Here is a 24,135-nt window from a genome sequence, read left to right as displayed (position 1 = left end):
GCACTGATTCAGGTGATGCAGGATACTGCAAAAGGGATTAACAGGTTCAGTGAAATGCTGGACAAAATGGATGATGTGGCAGGGACCCCTAGAAGGTCTTATGCTTTAACTACTGTGGTAGATGAAGAGGAAGGAGAGTATAATGACATCCCCTGGGATCAGGGTGATGATTTGGAAGAGAACTCTGCTGCTGGTATAGAGGATCTCATTGTAGCTGTGAAGCAGGCTTTAAAGCTGACTGTGGAGGATAAGACTCCTGTTAAAGGTGTTTTTAAGCGACAGCGGAAAGAGGCTGTTACTTTTCCTTCAGATGAGGGGTTACAGGAATTATTAGAAGGAGCTTGGAAAACTCCTGATAAGAGGCTTCAGATGCCTAAGCGATTCCTTAGTCTGTACCCCATGCCAGAGTCTCATGCGGAGCTCTGGGAAAAGGTCCCAGTGGTGGATGCTTCAGTGGCACGTTTGTCCAAGGCTACTGTATTACCAGTACAGGGCGGTGCAGCTTTCAAAGATTCTGTGGATAAAAAGCTGGAGGGAAACCTCAAAGCTATCTTTGAAGGGGTGGGGTTTACCTTACGGCCCCTTATTGCTTCAGCCTGGGTCTCTAAGGCCATGATAGAGTGGGCTGGTGAATTATGCACCGTGCTGCAGGCTGACCCTGGTGCATTACTGCTTGCAGAAAAAATTAAGGCAGCAGCAGAATATGCAGTGGAAGCAGAGGAGGAAGCTATTAAAATGGCTACCAGAGTGTCCACAGTCTCCATTAATGCCAGGAGAGTGCTTTGGCTTAAAGCCTGGGAAGCAGACAATGAGTCCAAGAAGGCTCTGGAAACATTAGCCTTCAAAGGAAAGGTACTCTTTGGTACCGAGCTAGAGGAGATTATAAAACAGGCCACGGGCGGCAAAAGTACATTCCTGCCGGCCTCCTCAGCAAAGCAGATGTCAAGATTTTCTGCTTTTAAGCCGTCCTTTCGGCCCTCCCCTAGAGGTGGTGCGTCCTTTCGAGGACAGTCTTTCAGGGGAAGGTTTCAGTCCTCTAGAGGCAAGACACAGAAGTCAAAATTTGGCTCTTTTCACAAGAAGCCAGCCACAAAGGGAGAGGATAAACCCTCTGCATGACTGTCAGGGGCTTCGCCCGACAGTGACAAAAGTGGGGGGGCGTCTCACACTCTTCAGGGACGCTTGGACTGCTTTAGGCCAGGATGCCTGGGTGTTAGATATTATAACACAGGGTTACAAAATCCCTTACAGAGGGCCGCCTCCGAAGAGGTTCATCCCCACATCCTTACCAAAGGAGGCACGGCTTCGTACAGCTCTTGTGAGAGCAGCTCACTCCCTTTTGGAGAAAGGGGTGGTTACACCAGTCCCCAGGGCAGAGTGGAAGAAAGGCTTTTACTCCACGCTGTTCCTGGTGCCCAAACCAGACGGGTCTTTCAGACCAATACTAAATTTGAAATCCCTAAATGTTCATTTATGGGTAGACCATTTCAAAATGGAGTCCCTACGGTCAGTACTCCTGAGTCTGGACCAGGGAGAATTTTTGGCGTCCATGGATGTCCAGGACGCATATTTGCACGTTCCTATACACCCGGAGCATCAGACCTTATTGAGGTTTGCCATAGGAGACCTGCATTTACAATTCCGGGCGTTACCCTTTGGGCTAGCAACCGCGCCAAGGGTATTCACAAAGATAATGTCAGTAATGGCGGCGGTGCTGAGGCTCAGGGGAATCACAGTCATACCCTATTTGGACGATCTCCTGTTCAAAGCAGAGTCAGCAGTCTTGCTGCAGAGTCATTTGGCAGAGGCCATCAGTTTTTTGCAGGCTCACGGCTGGATTTTAAATTTGCAAAAATCTCAGTTGGTACCGTCGCAAAGGCTCCAATTCCTGGGAGTCATACTAGACACCCATCTTCATCGGGTATTCCTCACGGAGGTAAAGGCCAGGGATCTGGTCACCCTAGTCCAGGAGATTCTCAGGGCTCAGAGCATTTCAGTATGGAGGTGCCTCAAGCTTCTGGGGAAGATGGTGGCGTCATTCGAGACGCTTCAATTTGCCAGGTTCCACTCTCGGAGGTTCCAATGGAACATCTTGTCAGCCTGGTCAGGAAACACTTTGACCATGAAATCCGAGATGATAGTGCTGTCTTCGGACACCCGAGAATCCTTGAAGTGGTGGACAGAAATAGATTCACTTCAGTGGGGTCGGTCATTACAGACCTGGGACTGGTTGATAGTAACTACCGACGCCAGTCTCAGGGGCTGGGGGGCAGTAGTCCTGGATCTCAGGCTTCAGGGCCTGTGGACGGCAGAGGAATCAGCGTTACCAATCAACATCTTGGAGCTGAGAGCTGTCTGGAAAGTGATTTCCTTGGCGGGAGACAGGTTACAGAACCTCCCTTTGAGGATTCAGACCGACAATGCCACAGCTGTGGCGTATCTGAATCACCAGGGAGGTACACGCAGCAGATTGGCCATGTGGGAGGTGTCCAGAATCTTCCTATGGGCGGAACAGAATGTTCCAGCTGTATCGGCTATATTCATCCCGGGGATAGAGAATATAGAAGCCGACTTCCTGAGCAGGGAGGAGCTCAAGGAAGGGGAATGGAGCTTACACCCTCAGGTGTTTCACCAAATCACTTCGAGGTGGGGAACTCCGGATGTGGACCTGATGGCATCCAGGATCAACCGTCAAGTGCCCAGGTTCTATGCCAGAACAAGGGATCCACTAGCGGAGGCAGTGGATGCCATGACTATTCACTGGCAGGGAGATCTCCTTTATGCGTTCCCACCTGTACCAATGTTACCGAGACTTCTAAAGAAAATACAAGGGCAGAAGGTTCCAGTGATCTTAGTGGCCCCAGATTGGCCAAGGAGATCCTGGTACTCGAGGCTTCAGAGGTTGTCTGTGGACTCATGGCGTCTACCTCTGAGACCAGACCTTCTAAGACAAGGCCCATTCAATCACCTGGATTCAGATCGATTGATTTTGACGGCCTGGCTATTGAAACCATCATTTTAAAAAGAAAAGGGTTTTCTGACGCAGTAGTACAGACGATGATAAAGGCCAGAAAAGCTGTATCTTCGGCAAATTATTATAGAGTCTGGAAGACTTACATTCGATGGTGTGAGAGAAGAAAGGCTCATACATCTCATTTTAAGCTATCAAGAATGATGGAATTCTTACAAGATGGTTTTTCATCGGGCCTAAGCCTTCAGTCACTGAAGGTGCAGATCTCGGCCTTGTCCATCTATTTCCAGAAAAAGATAGCCATTTTGCCGGAAATTCAAACTTTTTTACAAGGAGTATCCAGGTTGAAGCCTCCATACAAGCAACCAGTAGCTCCTTGGGATCTATCGCTGGTTTTGGAATGCCTTCAAAAGGCACCTTTTGAACCTTTAAGGTCGGCTGACTTTAAGTTTCTTACGTGGAAGCTAGTATTTTTGTTAGCAGTAGCATCTGCTAAAAGAGTTTCAGAGTTGGGAGCTTTATCATGTAAATCTCCCTTCTTAATTTTTCATGATGACAGGGCTGTTTTAAGAACAGTGCCTCAGTTTTTACCGAAGGTGGTATCTACCTTCCATTTAAATCAGGAGATTGTTCTACCTGTGTTTCAACCCCCAGAGGGTTCTAAGAAAAGGGACAAATTGAGAACTTTGGATGTTGTGCGTGCCTTACGCATATATGTGGACAGAGTGAAGAGTGTCAGGAAGACTGACACATTGTTGGTATTGTATGACGTACACAAAATTGGTTGGCCTGCATCTAAGCAGACTATTGCTAGGTGGTTGCGGTCTATGATAGCCTTTGCTTACACCAAAGTGGGTAGACCAGTACCGGCCAAAATAAATGCGCATACCACCAGGTCAGTTGCCACCTCTTGGGCGGTTCGACATGGGGCCACAGCAGAGCAGGTTTGCAGAGCTGCCACTTGGTCATCTGTTCACACATTTGCCAAATTCTATAGATTCCATGAGTTCGCGTCGGAGGACGCATCATTCGGGCGAGCAGTGCTGAGAGCTGCAGACCTGAGCGTACCCTCCCAAAGGACCGGCTCTGGAACGTCCCAGTGTTGAGCTGTGTCACCAGGACCATTGAAAGAGAAAAAGGGATTTTTGTAAGAACTTACCGTTCGAATCCCTTTCTCTGATATGGTCCTGGTGACACAGCGATCCCTCCCTTACGCTCAGTAAGTATGCCAGAATTTCATGATGTTCATGTTAAAATGGTTAAAAGTTAACAGTTTCTGTTATAAAATGTGCAGATAATGTGCAGGTGTTTGTACTGAGTTAATGTATTCCAGTGGCTTTGAAAGTTGAACTGAAGAGTCCAGGGATGCAGTAGGGGAGGAGCCTACCCTCTAAAGCTTTAGGATAGGTGCCTGGCTCCTTCGGACCCTCCTACATCCCAGTGTTGAGCTGTGTCACCAGGACCATATCAGAGAAAGGGATTCGAACGGTAAGTTCTTACAAAAATCCCTTTGTTGTTACCACTGCCGATTTGTGGATGCAGGGTACAGTATAGGGAAACCAAGTGGTATGGGGATAACACTCTATTTGGTTTGCTTAATACAGAGTGATTCCTGAAAGCAACGTAACTATGGTAATAAAGTAAGTCCTGAGAGGGATAGGCCAGTATTCAATGCCTCAGATTCGCCGTTTTTTTCAGTGAATCTGGCAATTCCCTGGTTGAATGGCGAATTTTCTGTTAGAAAAAACAATTCGCCATATTCTATGGAGGCAATTCGCCATAAATGAACCACGAATGTCTGCCGATTCGCCGAAAATGATTCTCCACAATTCGCCTGTGATTTTCAATGGGGTTTTCAGTGGAATTCGCCGACAGTGTATTCAATGCTCAATTCGAGTGCTGCATTCTCCATTGAAATTCGCCATGAGTCTCCGTTTAGCATTCGTCATCTTTTTTAGGTGAACTGTAATGTGTTCTTTTAAATTAAAGCGTTTTTATTTATTTTTTTGGTGTTAAAAAATCAGAATATTTTTTTCTATGAAAGGGCATGCTATTTTTATTCATATACTTGCAGCACATGAATATATTTTCAATATTTTTTTTTTTTTTTTAAACAATATTTTTTTTTTTTTTTTTACACATTCGCCAGCAGGGGGCCGGGAGCCGGAGCCGCTCATTAATATTCATATATTCACTGCACACTGATCCCGATGATCGGGACCAGTGAGTGCAGCGGCTCCGACCCCAGCAGCACCCTGCAGCCCTGGGCGACGTGGGCGTGAGGTGAGGGGAGGGAGGTGAGGGGACAGGACGGGAGGGGGGAGAGATATGCGGGGGACAAGGACCAATCTTTTGCAGATAGCAGCCACTGCTGCTTTCATTGAGCAGAGGCGGGGGAGCAGTTCTGTAGTGCTCTCCCTCCGCCATTGCACATTCGCCTGCCCCCTCCGCAATGACACTTTCCCCTGCTGATTGAGATTAGCGGGGGGGGGGGGGCTCACTGATGTCGCAGGGACGCAGCAGCAGCAGACCTTTGCCTCCGGCAGCCACAGCACGGTGATGTCAGCGCTGGGGCTGCCGGAGCCGGAGGACTGCTGCTGCGGGCTGTGTGGGGGGGGACGGACACGGGGATTCGCCACTGCAGCTGATTGGCTGGCCAGAGGCGGGGGAGCTGTGCGCGGGCTCCCTCCGCCATGCCATATTCGCCTGCCGCCTGCTGCTTGCCCCCCTCACTCATATGCAGGGAGCCCCCACAGAACAGGGACGCAGCAGCAGGACTTTTAGCTCCGACAGCCACAGCACGGTGATGTCAGCGCTGGGGCTGCCGGAGCTGGAGGACTGCTGCTGCGGGCTGTGCGCGCTGGGGGGGTGGGGTGTGGGGGGGGGGAATCGCCACTACCATTCCCCACTACCATTCGCCTGTATTCGAAGTCAGGGGCAGCGAGCCCCTGACGCATTGAATAGTGTGGGCTGGGGGAGCCACACGAATTCAAAATCAGCGATATTTGCTGGCGAGCGCACAGCGAATCCAAAACAGGATTCGCTACCTTGCGCTCGCCAGAGCATTGAATACCCCTAATAGAGTGAAATAAATTGAAATAAGATTATGTGAGAGGACGAATGACTATGGGAATAACGTGTAGAAAATAATAAGGTTACTAAGACCATATAGGAAGTGAGGATGTGTATAATTGATCATATCTGTTTTAGTGCCATCCGTGGAGGGATGTGTATAAATCATCCCGTGGGATTTTAAAGGTGTCTATAGGTGAATATACTAATGGTATTAGTGCCGTTGTATATGGTGAATTGTCGTGTCACAGTTTACACCGTGAGCCTGTATTGATGCAAATGGCCTGCTGCCGTGATTAAGGTGATGATTATTAACTACAATTTATTATATCAGCGTAGTGAGACTTTAGCTGTCGAGTCATGTAACAAGTGAGTATTACAAACTAAACAAAAAATGGAAACAACACTGCAAATCGTGCACAGCGAAGTGACTACTAGTGAGTTAATAGGCTAAAGGAGATACTGTGAAGAATGAGGGGATGTATGAAAACAGATTTGTATATTGTTTAAATTTGTCAGAATAATGAATGGTTGAGTTGAAATCAAAAAGGGAGAGATTTGGGATCATTATTTGAGGAAGGCTGTAGGAGTACTGTTCACGTGGGTCATTTTTCTCTTTTTTCTTTTCATCTCCAATTAGTATCTAGGAATTGTCCCGTTTCCATCTGATCGTATTTCCATTTACCACTTGGGGATTTCCCCCTTTCCATCTGTTCACAAGGGGTAGCAAGTGACCCGGTATTTCAACTTAAGAGCATGAGTGATGGTCCGAGCTGAAGCGGCTGAGCCACCAGTCGATGTTTTGCCAAGGCATTTAATATTTTTTAATTCCTTAACTACACAACAGAGAAAGTGATACAGGTCGAGTATCCCGTATCCGAGTATCCGTTAACCGAATTATTCCGAAATACGGACATTCCAGAAAGTGAAAAAAAAATTTTTTTTTGCTAAAAACTCACTGGGGACATTTGTAACAGCATCACTGGGGACATGATATGTAACTGGCACTATATATGTGCAAGACAATGATTGCTTGGCATTCAAATTCAGTGCTGAGATAGTACACACATTTTGTTTCACGTTTTGAAACCTTGTTTTTTGAACAATTAAAATATATTTGTGTGTGTTTTATGTGGTAATAAAATATATTTGTGTGTATATTATGTGTTTATACAGCATACATGCAAGATACTTCAAAATACATCATTGAAATATTAAAATATTCCGAAATACGGAATAATCCGTTATCCAAAATTCTCCTGGTCCCGAGTGATATCATGATGCACATTAAGACAAGCTACTAGTATAGCATGTCTCTTAAATGTCTGTTTGTCCATGTCTTATTTCAATGTTATATGTGATCTTTGATTAACAGTCAATTGAATATGTATTAGATGACTGATCATAAATTGACGAATGCTCTCAATATTTTAGTGTAATAAGTCAATTAAAAGTTATGTTTTAATGCAGTAACCATATCGAATGTATATAACAAAGAGTGCGCTCAAAAAGGCACATTTGTCTTTTGGTTTGCTCCCTGCAAACACCCCCCCTTTACTCAGTTACAAATACTGAATGTGTTGGGCGCACCACCAATCCAAGACTGCCTTAATTTCATAAGAGCAGTCCAGTATATTGGTCTTCCTAATGTTTTTCATATGAAAATATAAGAACTATGTACTAGTCTGTGCGGATCCATACCCCTTTTTCCTTTGGCCATACAATGTGACATATCACATGGGAAGAGCGGTACACACAAAAAAATAAAGGAAGCAAATCAGCTTATGGTTGAGATACTGATGGTACAGACTATGATTTGGCAGTATGGGGTTCTCAAACTTCATCCTCAGGACCCCACACACAAGGTCACCGGCAGGTGCACGCAATACTCATTGATACATTTGAAAAGATCCACAGATGGAGCTAATTATTTCACTTGTGATTCTGTGAGGAGACCTGCAAAACCTGCACTGTGTAGGGTCCTTAGGACCAAGTTTGAGAACCTGTAATCTACTGCTCTGCAAAGGGTCAGGGGAGCTGCAGCTCTGCACTCACCGCCGAGTCCTCCCACAGACTGGAGGCTCAGGTCTAGCAGCTGCGAAGGGAGAAACCCGGATAGGCTGGCTGGCTGTTTTCCCCATAGGGTCGCCTCTTCTGATCCAGTGCCTCCAAACAGCTCTTGTTCTTCTGGAGGAAGCCCTGGAGACATGGGCGGCTGCAGACGTAGGAACGAGAACTCCTGATCAAAATCCTCCACGCCTTCTGTGCTGTCCAAGAGCAGGTGCTTGGGTTCTGTAAGTGATAATGCTGTGTTATATAGACATTACACTTATCTCCTCTGCAATCACACAATGTACTATACCGAGGGTGCAGGTACGGGAGCTCATCTCCATACTGAGAGGGCGCAGGTTCAGGGCCCGGGGGGTCACCTGCATACTGAGAGGGCGCAGGTTCGGGGCCCGGGGGGTCACCTGCATACTGAGAGGGCGCAGGTTCGGGGCCCGGGGGGGGGGGGGGGGGTCACCTGCATACTGAGAGGGCGCAGGATCGAGGCCCGGGAGGTCATCTCCATACTGAGAGGGTGCAGGTACGGGGCCCGGGAGGTCATCTCCATACTGAGAGGGCGCAGGTACGGGGCTCGGGAGATCATCTCCATACTGAGAGGGCGCAGGTACGGGGCTCGGGAGATCATCTCCATACTGAGAGGGCGCAGGGACGGGGCTCGGGAGATCATCTCCATACTGAGAGGGCGCAGGTACGGGGCCCGGGGGGGGGGGGAGATCATTTCCATACTGTGATGGAGCAGGTACGGGGCCCGGGAGATCATCTCCATACTGAGAGGGCGCAGGTACGGGGCTCGGGAGATCATCTACATACTGAGAGGGCGCAGGTACGGGGCTCGGGAGATCATCTCCATACTGAGAGGGCGCAGGTACGGGGCCCGGGGGGGGGGGGAGATCATTTCCATACTGTGATGGAGCAGGTACGGGGCCCGGGAGATCATCTCCATACTGAGAGGGCGCAGGTATGAGGCCCGGGAGATCATCTCCATACTGAGAGGGCGCAGGTACGAGGCCCGGGAGATCATCTCCATACTGAGAGGGCGCAGGTACGAGGCCCGGGAGATCATCTCCATACTGAGAGGGCGCAGGTACGGGGCCCCGAGGTCATCTCCATACTGAGAGGGTGCAGGTACGAGGCCCGGGAGATCATTTCCATACTGAGAGGGCGCAGGTACGGGGCCCCGAGGTCATCTCCATACTGAGAGGGCGCAGGTATGAGGCCCGGGAGATCATCTCCATACTGAGAGGGTGCAGGTACGAGGCCCGGGAGATCATTTCCATACTGAGAGGGTGCAGGTATGAGGCCCAGGAGATCATCTCCATACTGAGAGGGCGCAGGTACGGGCATCGTTATTACTTGTATTGTCCTCTATGAGTTTGGTATGGAGCAGTGGATATATACGTGTAAGGGAAGGTGCAGATTCTGGGACATTTCATAGCTGTCACTGGTACTGCATTCTAGTCATCTATGGCAGAGATCCAGGACCCCCCCCACCTACCCAGGCTCATGTATACCTTACCCTTCTCAGGATTAGCCGTCTTCTCAGCATCGTCCAGGACAAATAAGCCACCATACAGACTGCCTGCATATATAATAGATTGTACGTATTAGGGCGGTGATGATACATAACGGGATGCTCTACTCTGCATCCTCCCTGTGCCAGTGGCTGAGGCTCTTACTGTTAGACAACCCGTGATCTGGTTCTTATGCATCAAACACCTCAGAACAGGGCACTTCTACCAAGTCGCATACACAATAAATCCATTCAACTCTACAGCCATTCCTTCTGTCCTTCCTATAATAGTAGGTAAGCAAATAATGTATTAAGGACCTTATTCTGGTTCACATGCAGCGCAGTGTGTGATTTTTAACACCACCCCCACCGCTCATCCAGCCATTTGCCCCCACCATGTTCCCCCCACGGCTGCGAATGGATGTTTTGCATAAAAACCTTGGGTGCGGGAACCAAATCATTTGATGGTTGGCGAACATCGAATTATTTGGAACATACACTCAAAACTACGGCACTCAGGTGTTTTAGCTTTGCGTACGCCTTGTCCGGGAACAGAGCAGGCAGCGGACATGCGGTAATGTCAGCTGCATGCACCCGAGAGCCGCCTCACTGCTGAATTTTATATAGTGTGGCGAGCCACCGAGCCCCGCGAGGGGACGCGGAATACATGTGAAGTTATCCGCGTCCCCTCGCCACGCTATATAAGATCAACTCCACGCTGACATGGATAGTGGGTGTATGAAAAAGTCGGAGGACGCGTACCGCCACGCTTCGGGTTGGTGTTAATAGTGGCGGTAACAATGGGGGTGCATATAACATACTAATCACCCATCAGGGTGCATGTACAATGAAATCATCGGTTTGATCGCATATATCGCATCAGATGCGATCTGGTCGCATGCGATGCGATCAAAACGATGTAATAAGATTAAAATCGTGGGCGCCGTGCTAGGAAACAAGTACCCCATAAAATTTCGGTGTCGTCCACCAAGCTTGTTCTTTTCCATGACTGAAAAAGCACAGAGCTCTGGAGCAGGCCATCCAGAAGCTTCTGTTGTCCGAGGTCATAGCTCCAGTCCCTGCACCTCAGCGAGGCACAGGGTTCTACGCCGGCTTCTTCTTGGTCCGGAAGCCCAGCGGGTCATTCTGGCCCATCCTCCATTTAAAACGGATCAACAAATTCGTCTGAGTCCCAAAGTTCAGTATGGAGACCTTGCAATCCACAGTTTTGGCCTTTCAACCAAGGGACTATGTGGAGTCCCTGGACATCCAGGACACGTACCTGCATATCCCCATCAGGCTGGAACATGGAGGGTATCTGCGGTTTGCTCTACCGGGCCGCCATTACCAGTTTCAGTCTCTGCCCTTCGACCTGTCCACAGCACCTCGAGTGTTTACGAAGGTCATAGCAGTGATGGGCAGCCGACTGCGCAATCAGGGTCTCCGGATGCTGCCGTATCTGGACGAACTGTTGATCCTGGCTCAAATCACCGGAGATTCTCCAGTGTCATTTAGTCACAGTGGTGACAGTCATGGAACGTCATGGCAGGATGATGAATTGGCCCAAGTCCTCCATGCTTCCAGGACAATCCATGATCCATCTGGGGGCCCAGTTGGATAATGTTCATCAGCGGATATCTCTGCCAGAGGAACGTCGCAGGACTCCGCAGTTCCGTGTCCGGCGTCTCATCTCCCTCAGGGGGGTATCCATTCATGCCTGCATGAGGGTCTTCGGCTCGATGGTATCAGCCTTCGACATGGCGGAGTATGCACGGTTCCACAAGCTCCCTCTACAACCGGAGATCCTTACCCAAGTGGCCAGGATCCTACTCCAATATTCGGTCCCACCTAATTGTCTTGTCTCCGGCCGCACGGATCTCCCTGTCCTGGTGGCTTCAAGACCAGAACCTCATAGCATGGGACCGTTTTATGTTCACCAGCCTCCGCGGTTGGGGAGTGGTGACCTGCCCACAACCTTTCCAGGGATTATGGACGGCACAATCAATTTCCTCGAATTGAGGGCATACTTGCTGGCGGAACCTTGGCTTTGAGGTCACCTGTGCACGACCAGTCGGACAATGCAACGAAAGTGGCTTTTATCAACCACCAGGTGGGTACTCTGAGTTGTCAGCTGTGGCAGAGACCTCCCGCATCTTTCAATGGCCAGAGGGGAAGATCCCGGCTCTCTCCACGATCTTTATCCCGGGGTCCTCAATTGGGAGGTGGGCTTTGTGAGCTGTCAGTCTCAGAATGTTGGAGGTGTTTCAGATGTTGGTAGACCGTTGGGGCAGACCCGAGGTGGACTTGATGGCATCACACTGCAACCACAAGGTCACCCTATACGGGTCCAGGCCTGGCATCTCAGGGGCTTGCATGGTAGACGCCCTGTCATTCATTTCCTCTGATGTACGCCTTTCCCCGGCGGAAGGGGGCACATTGATCCTGGTAACTCCACATTGGCCCAGACGGATCTGGTTCTCGGATCTGCAGGTGCCATCAGTGGACCATCTGATCCGTCTGCCTCTACATCCAGACCTGCTCACTCAAGGTTTCGGTCTACATCCAAACCTGCAGTGTCTGGTTTTGACAGGGGTGGCTGTTGAGACCTCCTTGTTAAGAGCCAAAGGCTTTATCTTATGGGTAATCTCAACTAAGCTCAAGGCCCACAAGCCTTCTTCAGCTGGTGCTTACCATCGCATCTGGCGGGCTTACTTTTCCTGGTGTCGCACTCGCCATTTCAATCCCAAGATTTACAGTTTGGCCAGGATTCTGTCATTCTTGCAGAAGGGTTTGGAGACTGAATTGCGCTTGTCTTCTATAAAAAGTACAAGTTTCATCTCTATCAATCCTGTTCCACAGGAGGTTGGCATTATTGCAGGATGTCTGCACCTTCATGCAGGGTGTCCTTTGTATCCAACCTCCCTTCGTTTTCCGGTTGCTCCGTGGGATCTTTCCCTGGTCCTTGGGGCTCTTCAGGGTCCCCGTTTGAACCATTAAGGTCAGTGGACCTTTGTTGGCTGGAAAACAGTTTTCCTGTTGGCAATTGCTTCGGCCTGGAGGGTGTCTGACCTGTCGGCCCTGTCCTGTCAGTCACCTTTCCTAGTCTTCCATCCTGACAGGGCGGTTCTTCAAACCGTTTACACCTCCAGAAGGTGGTGTCTAAATTTCTTGTTAACCAGGAGATTTTTTTCCCTGCCTTTCGGCGACCGGATGCCTCCTCCTGAACAGTCTTCCCTAGATGTGGTCCATGCTTTGCGCATCTATGTACGTCGCATTAAGGCTCTTCGGAAATCTGACTCTTTGTCCTCTACGGATTTCAAAAGAGAGGTTGGCCTGCTACTAAGCAGACAATTGCCCGCTGGCTTAGATCTGTCATCAAGCAGGCATATTTGGGCACCTCCCTCCCCGTTCCTGCCGGGGTCCAGGCTCATTCCATGAGGTCTGTGGGTGCGTCTTGGGCTATTTGGGGCGGTGCAACAGCAGAGCAACGTTGCAAGACGGCAGTCGCCTGCCAATACCTTTCTGCGCTTTTACGACTGATTAATTTGACTCCGAGGACTCAACTTTTGGCCAGAGTGTACTGACTGTGGCACAGGCACGTCCCCACCCTTAGGACGTCCCAGCGATAGCCCTGTGGCCCCTAACGTGTCCCGAATAATAAACCAAGGATTTATGTCTTACCTGTTAAAGCTCTTTCTTCAAGGACCTCAGGGGGCATCTCTGCCGCGCCTGCTTTAGTGGTGTTCAAAGTTAATATTTCCTCCGTTGATGGTTCCTCTGTTGAGTGACCTCACATACGTTTCAGAATGTGTTCTGTGTGGTGCTTCTCTTCCTTCTCTCTTGTCTCCGGGCCCTGGCTTGTTAAAAACTGAGCTTCCTGGCCTGGAGGTGGGTTAGAGGAGGGGAGGAGCCCAGCTGCCTGGGAGGGAGCAAGAAGTGTAACCTTCTGGGGCTGGAATGCTCTCTCTCCACTCCAACTACCCAGCGTTAGCCCAGTGGCCCCTGACGTCCTTGAAGAAAGATTTAACAGGCAAGCCATAAATCTCGTTTTGTGGCAGCTGCATCGGAGGCCAGCATACACGGACTCAGTCACACACGTGTCAGTACCAGTGTCATTTTGTGTTGCTCCTGTTGTATGTGGGCTATTAGGAGGCATAGGAAGGCATAAGACCTGGGGCACCGAGAGAGGATATTGGGTGCAGACTTCTGTATTTACCCACTACAGGTATTGGACGGCTGTAACACATAAAAAGACGGAAAATGCAACTTACTGGCGTCATCTCCCTGATGCTTTGGTCTCTCCTCCTGTGATTCCCTTAGCCTGTAAGAGAGTATCTGATTAGTACAGAGACGCACCCCAGGGGTGGCGATGCAGGGACGCACCCCAGGGGTGGCGATGCAGGGACGCACCCCAGGGGTGGCGATGCAGGGATATCTCCCCCTGTGCCGGAGGAGGGTAACTGGGCTGTGGTCAAATACAAAGAGGGGGCGTGTCAGGGGTATCTCCGCCTGTGACGGAGGAGGGTAACTGGGCCGTGGTCACACACGCAGTGGTCAGAGGGGGCGTGTCAGGGGTATCTCCGCCTGTGATGGAGGAGGGTAACTGGGCCGTGGTCACACACGCAGTGGTCAGAGGGGGCGTGTCAGGGGTATCTCCGCCTGTGACGGAGGAGGGGAACTGGGCCGTGGTCACACACGCAGAGGTCAGAGGGGGCGTGTCAGGGGTAGCTCCGCCTGTGATGGAGGAGGGTAACTGGGCCGTGGTCACACATGCAGTGGTCAGAGGGGGCGTGTCAGGGGTATCTCCGCCTGTGACGGAGGAGGGTAACTGGGCCGTGGTCACACACGCAGTGGTCAGAGGGGGCGTGTCAGGGGTATCTCCGCCTGTGACGGAGGAGGGTAACTGGGCTGTGGTCATATACGCAGAGGTCAGAGGGGGCGTGTCAGGGGGAGCTCCGCCTGTGACAGAGGAGGGTAACTGGGCTGTGGTCACATACGCAGAGGTCAGAGGGGGCGTGTCAGGGGTATCTCCGCCTGTGACGGAGGAGGGTAACTGGACTGTGGTCACATACGCAGAGGTGAACAGGATCTCCGCCATATACGATATGTATGACCTGCGCACAGCGTCTATGCCAGTTATACAGACAGCTGTACTCACGTGTGATTATCCCTCTCTGCCTGGTCGTCCTGGCCCTGCTCAGAGCGCTCCATGCCGGGCTGCAGAACAATGATATACAATATACACAGTTAGGCAGTGAGGAACTAGACATAGGGTATAGCTCCCACATTGCAGATAGTGCTGGCTCCCATGAAGGCATCGATCATGTCAGTGACAGCATGTGCTACATGTGCATGTGTTATGTGTGTCATATGTTCCCCTCAGCGTGCTGACATCACAGGTGATCTTCTCTATCTTGGTTTTAGGGGTTGGTACCTCTAAGTGTTCTCCAGCCACAGTCTGGGGTGCATGAGGTTTTTGTGATTTGTTTTATTGCTATAATTAGTGTTCTAGAACCCAGCACCTGTCACAATCCGTGCACTTCCCATTGCCTGCCTGGGGTGTCACTCTTTGCTCTGGTGCTTCTAGCACAGTCTGGTGTGTATCTCCGTGCAGAGATGTTAGTTATAATCACACCATCTAGTGCACTATTCCTGTGCCTGGCTACAGGACACCGGGGGATATTCATTACAGGATCTGTAGTCATTCTGCCTTATTCAATCACAGAACAGTCATCTCAGCCTTACCCCCTGCTCCTCGTTGTCTGGCCCCCACTCCACCCTCTACTCCTCCCTGACCCACTCCACTCTGTCCCACTCCCTGTCCTGCTCCACCCCCTGTCTTGTCCCACCCCCTACTGTTCCCTGACCCACCCCCACCCAGCTCTGCCCGGCTCCACTCCCCCAATGTAAGCCGCAGGTTCCATCTGTGACTTGCGACACCACTAGCTCCCAGCTCAGTATTAGACCCTCCCTAGGAGAATACAAACAGGGGGAAGTAAAGACCAATAACCTTCAGATAAGACGGTGTGTACGGGAGCATCTCCTGACATTCCGCCTCTATCTCAGACATTAGATGTGCCGTCTTCCTCCAGAAGTGCAGCAGCGAGGTCTAGGAGAGGGAGAACCCATGAGAAGCTGGGAGAATGCTGGCAGCTGGACATGCTAATGCCAGCGCTGGCTGACTGGCGTTATACATTACTCACACCCGATCATGGTCATCCTTACTTACAAAGGGGAGCTTACATCTCAGTAGCGATGACCCTACAGTACCTGGTAGGAAGCCAGCGAGTGGGACAGCAGGTTACAGCGGCTGGCTCCCAGGAGATCCACTTTCTGACACACGTCCATCTTCGTTTTGTCAAATAGGCTCTTTGTATTTCGGACTTCAAATTGCACCTGAGGACAACACAAGAGCTGACAGTCCGGTCTGCAATCTGTTATTCTATACAGACAGATACATTCTCTTACTACCCATAACATATTCCCAGACAAGTCCTGGTCTGCAGGACTGGGGCCTCTACCACCTCCAGGTCCGCTTACAGTCTCATTACGGTAATTATGGCGCCATTTCTGCTTTCAGGGCATACATCTCATTGGGGGTTGAATGGATTTTAGCATGCAGTTCTGATTTCCTATCTGGGGTGTCGCTCCGCTCTTGGTGCTTCTATCACACTCTGGTCTGTATTTCAGTGCTGAGATGTTAGTGTTGGAGGTATCAGAGTAGAGAGCGACACCCCAGGCCAGAAACAGGAACTGCAGGGGCGGGGTGCTAGACTAGTGTCTGGATAGGCTCAGCACCACAATGCATTACCCCAAAACGATACAAGTTGGCGGACATAGGCCCTTATTCTGGTTCACTGGTGATGGCAAATTTCTTGCGCAAATGGACAAAACCATGTGCACTGCAGGGGGGCAGATGTAACATGTGCAGAGAGAATTAGATTTGGGTGAGTTATTTTATTTGTGTGCAGGGTAAATACGGTCTGCTTTATTTTTACACTGCAATATAGATCTCACTTTGAAGTAAAACCCCCTAGTGTACATGGGGTCGCTGCGGAGGTCGCTGCACAGACTGGGGCCACTAGGGACAATTTTTTTTTTGCTCGTGTCAGCCTGTTTCATGTGTTGACATGGCCTGTCAACCAATTCACTGTTGACCTCCCACAATGGGTTCTAGAGGAAGTGATGTAAGCCCTTCCCATAACCAGCATTGCGCTATGGGCTATGGACTGCGCAGAACCAGGCTCTCATACTGGTATTTATAAGCCACCAGTCCCAGGGACTCTATGCCGACCTTTCTGAACTTCTCCATCTGTTTGCAAGTGTCTGGGTCCAGTTCCTGGGACACGTCTTTCATCCACAGCAGGGCCCCTCTGTATTCAGTCCGCGCCTTCTCCATTTGGTTGATGGTCAGCAGGGTATCGGACACTGCCCAGCCGGTGAAGGTGGCCATCTCCTGGTGCAGGCGTGACAGTGGGGAACAGAGGGCTAACCTGGGGGGCACAATGTTACACGTTACTGACCTACGCGGCACAGTCCTCCTATAGCCGGCCACTATTATAGTAAGGCAGTGAGGTAGCCTGGCGGTCACATACCTCTGGCCGGCGGTAGAGCACAGAGCAAAGCCAGTGGCCGCCATCATCTTCCCGGCCTGGGTGCTGTTCTGCTCAGCGTGTATCTTTAGGTGCAGCCCAAAGTCATTCTCCTCCTGGGACAACTCTAGCCAACAGAAAGCAGCGTGTGAACGGCAGGCTCAGCGATAACGGCACACAGGGGGCGACAACACGGACAGTCATTCACACTATACCCAATATAAATAGCTAACCTTCCAAACTGCCAACATAAATCACCACACAATCTCGCAATCAGGTGACCAGCCCTGGGGTGTGGTGGAGCATGCTCCGGGGACCAGCCCTGGGGTGTGGTGGAGCACGCTCCCAGGACCAGCCCTGGGGTGTGGTGGATCATTCTCCGGGGACCAGCCCTAGAGTGTGGTGGAGCACGCTCCGGGGACCAACCCCGGGGTGTGGTGGAGCACGCTCCCGGGACCAGCCCTGGGGTGTGGTGGAGCACGCTCCCGGGACCAGCCCTGGGGTGTGGTGGAGCACGCTCCCGGGAACAACGGCTTCCGCAGACTGTCTCGTTTTTATCCTGCTTCGTCTGTACCCAGGTGCAGGAATATCCATCATTTTACTGAAATGGATGTTCCACTACACACTGTGGGTTATGGAACCCCCTGAGCTGTCAGGTGAGTAAGGGGGATTCAGAGTCGCACCAACCACAGGGTGTGATGGCACAGACGGTGTTATGGTCAGCATTACTGCCTCACAGCGCTGAGGTCATGGGTTCTATTCCCACCATGTGTTATATATACAGGGCAGTACGGATGGTGTAATGGTTACATTACTTACAGCGCTGAGGTCATGGGTTCTATCCCCACCATGTGTTATATATACGGGGCAGCGCTGAGGTTATGGGTTCTATCCCCACCATGTGTTATATATACAGGGCAGTACGGACGGTGTAATGGTTAGCATTACTGTCTCACAGCACTGAGGTCATGGGTTCTATTCCCACCATGTGTTATATATACGGGGCAGTACGGACGGTGTAATGGTTATAGCATTACTGCCTCACAGCACTGTCATGGGTTCTATTCCCACCATGTGTTATATATACGGGGCAGTACGGACGGTGTAATGGTTATAGCATTACTGCCTCACAGCGCTGAGGTCATGGGTTCTATCCCCACCATGTGTTATATATACAGGGCAGTACGGATGGTTTAATGGTTAGCATTACTGCCTCACAGCGCTGAGGTCATGGGTTCTATCCCCACCATGTGTTATATATACGGGGTAGTACGGACAGTGTAATGGTTAGCATTACTGCCTCACAGCACTGAGGTCATGGGTTCTATCCCCACCATGTGTTATATATACGGGGCAGTACGGATGGTGTAATGGTTAGTATTATTGCCTCACAGTGCTGAGGTCATGGGTTCTATCCCCACCATGTGTTATATATACGGGGCAGTACGAACAGTGTAATGGTTAGCATTACTGCCTCATAGCACTGAGGTCATGGGTTCTATTCCCACCATGTGTTATATATACGGGGCAGTACAGATGGTGTAATGGTTACATTACTGCCTCACAGCACTGAGGTCATGGGTTCTATCCCCACCATGTGTTATATATACGGGGCAGGTTGAACACTAGAGGTGCTGTGCCAATGGCGCACACCTGGACACCACTGGCGCGCACCTATTGTATATTGGTGGTATGCCCGAAAATTTCCGGGCATACCACTCAATGTGGTATGTGACACGTGAAAGCATAAGGTAGTGTTCATTCTAGCACCCGCCATATTTGAAAACCCATGCAGTCCTCTTCCCTGCCTGGGGTGTCGCTGTCTGCTGTAGTGCTTCTAGCACAGTGTGATCTGTATATCAGCACTGATATGCAAACCAGACCTGTGCTAGAAGCACTACAGCAGGCAGGGAAGAGGAACTGCATGGGTTTTCAAATATGGCGGGTGCTAGAATGAACACTAATAAGGTTATATATGTACAGACACATATATGCACACAGCTGTACTTGTAATACATATACACATATATGCATGTGCTGGTAATATACACAAAGCTGTACTAGTAATACACATACACATATATGCACACAGACGCACGTGCTGGTAATATACACACAGCTGTACTAGTAATACACATATATGCACACAGACGCACATGCTGGTAATATACACACAGCTGTACTATTAATGCACATACACATATATGCACACAGACGCACGTGCTGGTAATATACACACAGCTGTACTAGTAATACACATATATGCATGTGCTGGTAATACACACACAGCTGTACTAGTAATACATATACACACACATGCACACAGACGCACGTGCTGGTAATATACACACAGCTGTACTCAGGGGCGGATCCAGGATAAAATGACAGGGGGGGCACCATGATAAATAAGGGTTTAGGTGGGGGAGGGGCGGTGTTAGTGGTGCTAGTGTATATGCTAAGAGAGTGGCAGACAGAGGGTGGGAATGGGATTAAAAATAGGCCCTGGCATTTAAAGTACGCAGGCCCACCATGGCGACAAAAGGATGTAATTGTGCGCACGCCAAAGGCACGCTCCGGAAAAGGGGGTGTTGCCACTCAACAGTAGTGTAGTGTACAACAGCATATACAACCTCTACACATTATGCAACAAAAAAATAGACCCCATTATACTTGCCCCTTACACATGATGCCAAATGGAATGAGCCAAAATTCACATAATTCCACATGGATTGTGTCAAAATTCACATAATGCCACATGGATTGTGTCAAAATTCACATAATGCCACACGGATTGAGCCAAAATTCACATAATGCCACACGGATTGAGCCAAAATTCACTTAATGCCACACGAATTGAGCCAAAATTCACATAATGCCACACGGATTGAGACAAAATTCACATAATGCCACATGGATTGAGACAAAATTCACATAATGCCACACGGATTGAGACAAAATTCACATAATGCCACACGGATTGAGACAAAATTCACATTATGCCATACGGATTGATGCAGAATTCACATAATGCCACACAGATTAAGCCAAAATTCACAATACGCTTCATAAACAGAGACATTGTCCACCAAAGGCGCACATTAAACATTTACTCCATAATGTCCATTACACATTAAGTTACACGCCATTATGTCCATTATGTATTATGCCAAACACCATAATGCCTATTAAAAATGATGCTACATAAGTGCTGCTTATCTACATGCTCATTGCCAAGGGTTCCATGCTCATTGCCAGAAGTTCCATGCTCGTTGCCATGTGGGATTACATGCTAATTGCTAAGGGGGAATACATGCTCGTGGTAAATGGTGGACAACCGCCAGGCAGAAGTGATAGCCACTGACAGTGGCGGAGCCTGGCTGTATTCAGAGCACTACAGGTCCTGGCTATTTGGAATAATACCCACACCAGAAAAGGCATTCCCAGGTTGGCCCCTTTAACACCAGCCTAGTCCCTGCATTTTCTGGTGTGAGGGGGAGAGAAAACCACCCCTCCCCCCCTTTAACCAGTTATCTCATTCAACCGGCTATATCTTCGGAACCAACTGACCCATTTACATGAGACAAGTATCATATTTATGAACTTTTGAGTAGGCTTTGAATGATTTTGGTCCAGTGAAACTGGAACGTTTGGTTCCAGAGTAATCTGCCCTCAAACAACATGAACAGCCATGAAATTACATTTAAAAAAAAAATCGGTTTACATGCAATATCTCTGGAACCGATTGATCGATATGGACCAGCCTGGTATCATATTGAAGGCCCAGCGATTTGGAATTGAATGAGATCAACCACAAGTTTCTGTAATGCCAGGGGGGGAACTGGTAGCCGTCGTAACCGGGTGGGGGTCGGAATTGACGGGTCCCATATTATCCTATGGGGAAAAAACGTTACAGCTTTGCCAGGCGATATCTCCGGTTCCCGGGGGGCTAGAGACACGGGGATGGGCTCGTTGGAAAGCCCTGGTCTTCAGCTACAAAATAAAATGACAGGGGGGGCACGTGCCCTGGTGCCCCCCCCCTGAATCCGCCACTGGCTGTACTAGTACTACATATACACATATATGCACATGCTGGTAATATACACAAAGCTGTACTAGTAATACATATACACAGCTAGCAGTACTGAGAGCTACTGTTAGGGCAAATCAGAGACTATGAAAACGGAGAAGGCGAGTGACTGGAGAAGGGGCTAACACTTAAATGAATTGCGGAAGGTGAAAGATACAACCAGACATTGCGGAAAATTTTCAGTGTCTATTTATTTAGAGAACCGATTCTAGCATCAATTGGCATGTAATAAAAATAAATGGTTAGTAATAATACACACACACACACACACACACACACACGTTAGTAGTACATACACACTGTAATAGAGCACACACACGGTAGCACACACATTATTATTACACACAGGTGTTAGTAGTACATACACACTGTAATAGAGCACACACACACACACACACACACACTTTAGTAGTACATACACACTGTAATAGAGCACACACACACACACACACACACAGTAGTAGTACATACACACACACACACACGTTAGTAGTACATACACACTGTAATAGAGCACACACACGGTAGCACACATTATTATTACACACAGGTGTTAGTAGTACATACACACTGTAATAGAGCACACACACACAGTAGTAGTACATACACACACGTGTTAGTAGTACATACACACTGTAATAGAGCACACACACACGGTAGTACACACGTGTTAGTAGTACATACACACTGTAATAGAGCACACACGGTAGTACACACGTGTTAGTAGTACATACCATTCAGTGCTTGCTGGTATTTTTCAATAATTTTGATCAGCTGTGATCCTGTTGATTGGATGCTGTGAAACACCTGCGGAATAAAGCGGAAATTGTGACATGACGCCACCTTGCAGTAACTGTAGAAGGGCAGCGGTACAGACAAGGTGGAGGGGAGGCCGTGGTGACTGAAATCATGCGCAGCGATCCAAAAGATGGCAGCCTTGCGTCTGGCTTCGCAGCTACACTATGCAACCAGGGGCTACCCTTAATGTGCAAGCAGTTTGCTATATAGCAAAGCCCCCCCCCCCCCCCCCCCAGACCGGACACTACAAGCTCCAGAACACAGTGTTGGAGGTCCAGTCCGGCGCTCTGGGGTCTTGTCCGGGTCCGGTTTTTACTTAGTCCCATCTGTGGCGCAGAGGAACGTTATCTGGATGTCTTAGCACCCCATCATGTGTGACACGGATACCACCACACAGTCATTTGCATGCAGTGCCGCATGAATATCGCCAACATCGCGTCACTACTCAGAGCCGGAATGCGCCTGAAGACATGCCAGCTTCGCTGATCTCCCGGGACGCACAGGCCTTGTCTGTATCACGTGTGACCACAGCCAATAATATATATACAGAAAACGCTATCCGAGCGGTCATGACAGGCCTGCGTCTGCCCAACCACCACCCAATACAACACCCGAACGCTGCCTTCGTATAACTCGCAAGTCACTCGCTGCGCGTGCACCCTGCAGATCACACGCATGCAGAGTGAGAACATTGATCGATTTGCATACAATAGCGGCTGCGTGTCCGCACCTGAATGACTCTCTGAAAGCGCCAACCCCAGAACACAGGGAACGTATTTGAACGACACGGATTATTAGACCTAAACCTCGGCCCACAAATGATACAGTAATCGTCAGCTCCAGAACGCATGTACAATGTCACTACTGACATAACCTCCAACAGTGGGGGCAGATTCTCATCAGGCCCCATTTACAAGTTATAGTGATCGCCATTAACATCGCAGAATGATTTATATCTGGTTACATCGGTCAGGGAGTAAATAATAGAACACTTACAGCTACTGAGATGCAGTGAGAAGTTCTGATACTTCCGGCCCACATAATGATATCCCATTTACACTACTACCACTTACTGATTGTGATGGATGCGCCGTAGCTAGTGTCAGATGTACAGGACTTTCATCGGGCTGCTCCCATCCTATGGAATGCCCTTCCACGCACAATAAGACTCTCCAATAGCCTCCAAACATTCAAGCGTTCCCTGAAAACTCACCTCTTCAGGCAAGCCTATAATGTTTAAGTTCTACATGCATAACCCTCTGAGGCACTTATGTATTATATAGCTACCCTTCTGGACTTGTAACTTGGTGGGACTGCTATGGTATTACTGGTGCCTGTCCTTGTGTTTCCCCCTATATCCCTATAGATTGTAAGCTTGCAGCAGGGCCCTCCTACCTCCAAGTCTGTATGTTGTTACCCAGTTTGTTTTATCACTGTCTAATATTGTAAAGCGCAACGGAATCTGCTGCGCTATATAAGAACCTGTAAATAAATAATAAATAAATGTACAGAACAGGGCAGACTGTTGGTGCGGTGGACTACTGTACAGTGATCCCCTTACCTCCAGCTTGGCGTCCAGCTCAGCGTCTGAGGCCACCACGTGCTCATCCTCCTTTTTCTTCGTAACCTTGATGAACACTTGTTTGGTTTTCCAAAATTTCTTTTGCATCCGGCTGACCACGGATTGGTCGTCGCCCAGCCATGGCTGCCCGCTGCTGTACATGGGGTAGCTGCAAGGAACAAGAGGGTAGATTACATGTATAACCCGCAGGCTGCATCCAGCTACGTCGGCACAGAGTAACCTTCATTAATAAATAACATCCCTCATCAAGTAGCAGAGCGCGGCCTGGGTCAGATACATAACACAGAGGGTTTATTTACGGAGATGGGCAACCAATCAGTATGTACTTCCTATTTATCTACTTTCCAGAAGATACCTAGGTAGTTTCTGATTGGTTACATCCTATCTGCAAATAAACCCACAGAAGCCTTCATAGAGGGAACTGTGTAATCGGAAAGAAACAATCTATGTGACGAG

At 49.3% G+C, this 24,135-nt stretch overlaps 1 protein-coding gene across 1 annotated transcript in view; it reads right to left on the bottom strand.

Moving 5' to 3' along the window:
- Positions 1 to 24,135, bottom strand: part of ICA1L (islet cell autoantigen 1 like) — a 32,783-nt gene that overhangs the window by 6,426 nt on the left and 2,222 nt on the right. The window contains exons 3-12 of the mRNA XM_083154170.1: positions 23,659 to 23,827; positions 22,034 to 22,106; positions 17,216 to 17,339; positions 16,915 to 17,113; positions 15,891 to 16,016; positions 15,631 to 15,729; positions 14,779 to 14,837; positions 13,892 to 13,941; positions 9,627 to 9,689; positions 8,099 to 8,335 (exon numbers count right to left, since the gene is read on the bottom strand). Coding sequence (XP_083010296.1) covers positions 8,099 to 8,335; positions 9,627 to 9,689; positions 13,892 to 13,941; positions 14,779 to 14,837; positions 15,631 to 15,729; positions 15,891 to 16,016; positions 16,915 to 17,113; positions 17,216 to 17,339; positions 22,034 to 22,106; positions 23,659 to 23,820 — 1,192 coding nt within the window. The 5' untranslated portion in view covers positions 23,821 to 23,827. The remainder of the gene's footprint in view (positions 1 to 8,098; positions 8,336 to 9,626; positions 9,690 to 13,891; positions 13,942 to 14,778; positions 14,838 to 15,630; positions 15,730 to 15,890; positions 16,017 to 16,914; positions 17,114 to 17,215; positions 17,340 to 22,033; positions 22,107 to 23,658; positions 23,828 to 24,135) is intronic.

The sequence above is a fragment of the Crinia signifera genome, chromosome 7, assembly GCF_055691185.1.
Source record: "Crinia signifera chromosome 7, ASM5569118v1, whole genome shotgun sequence".
Classification (NCBI taxonomy): domain Eukaryota; kingdom Metazoa; phylum Chordata; class Amphibia; order Anura; family Myobatrachidae; genus Crinia; species Crinia signifera.
This window is presented reverse-complemented; position numbering and strand designations above follow the sequence as displayed.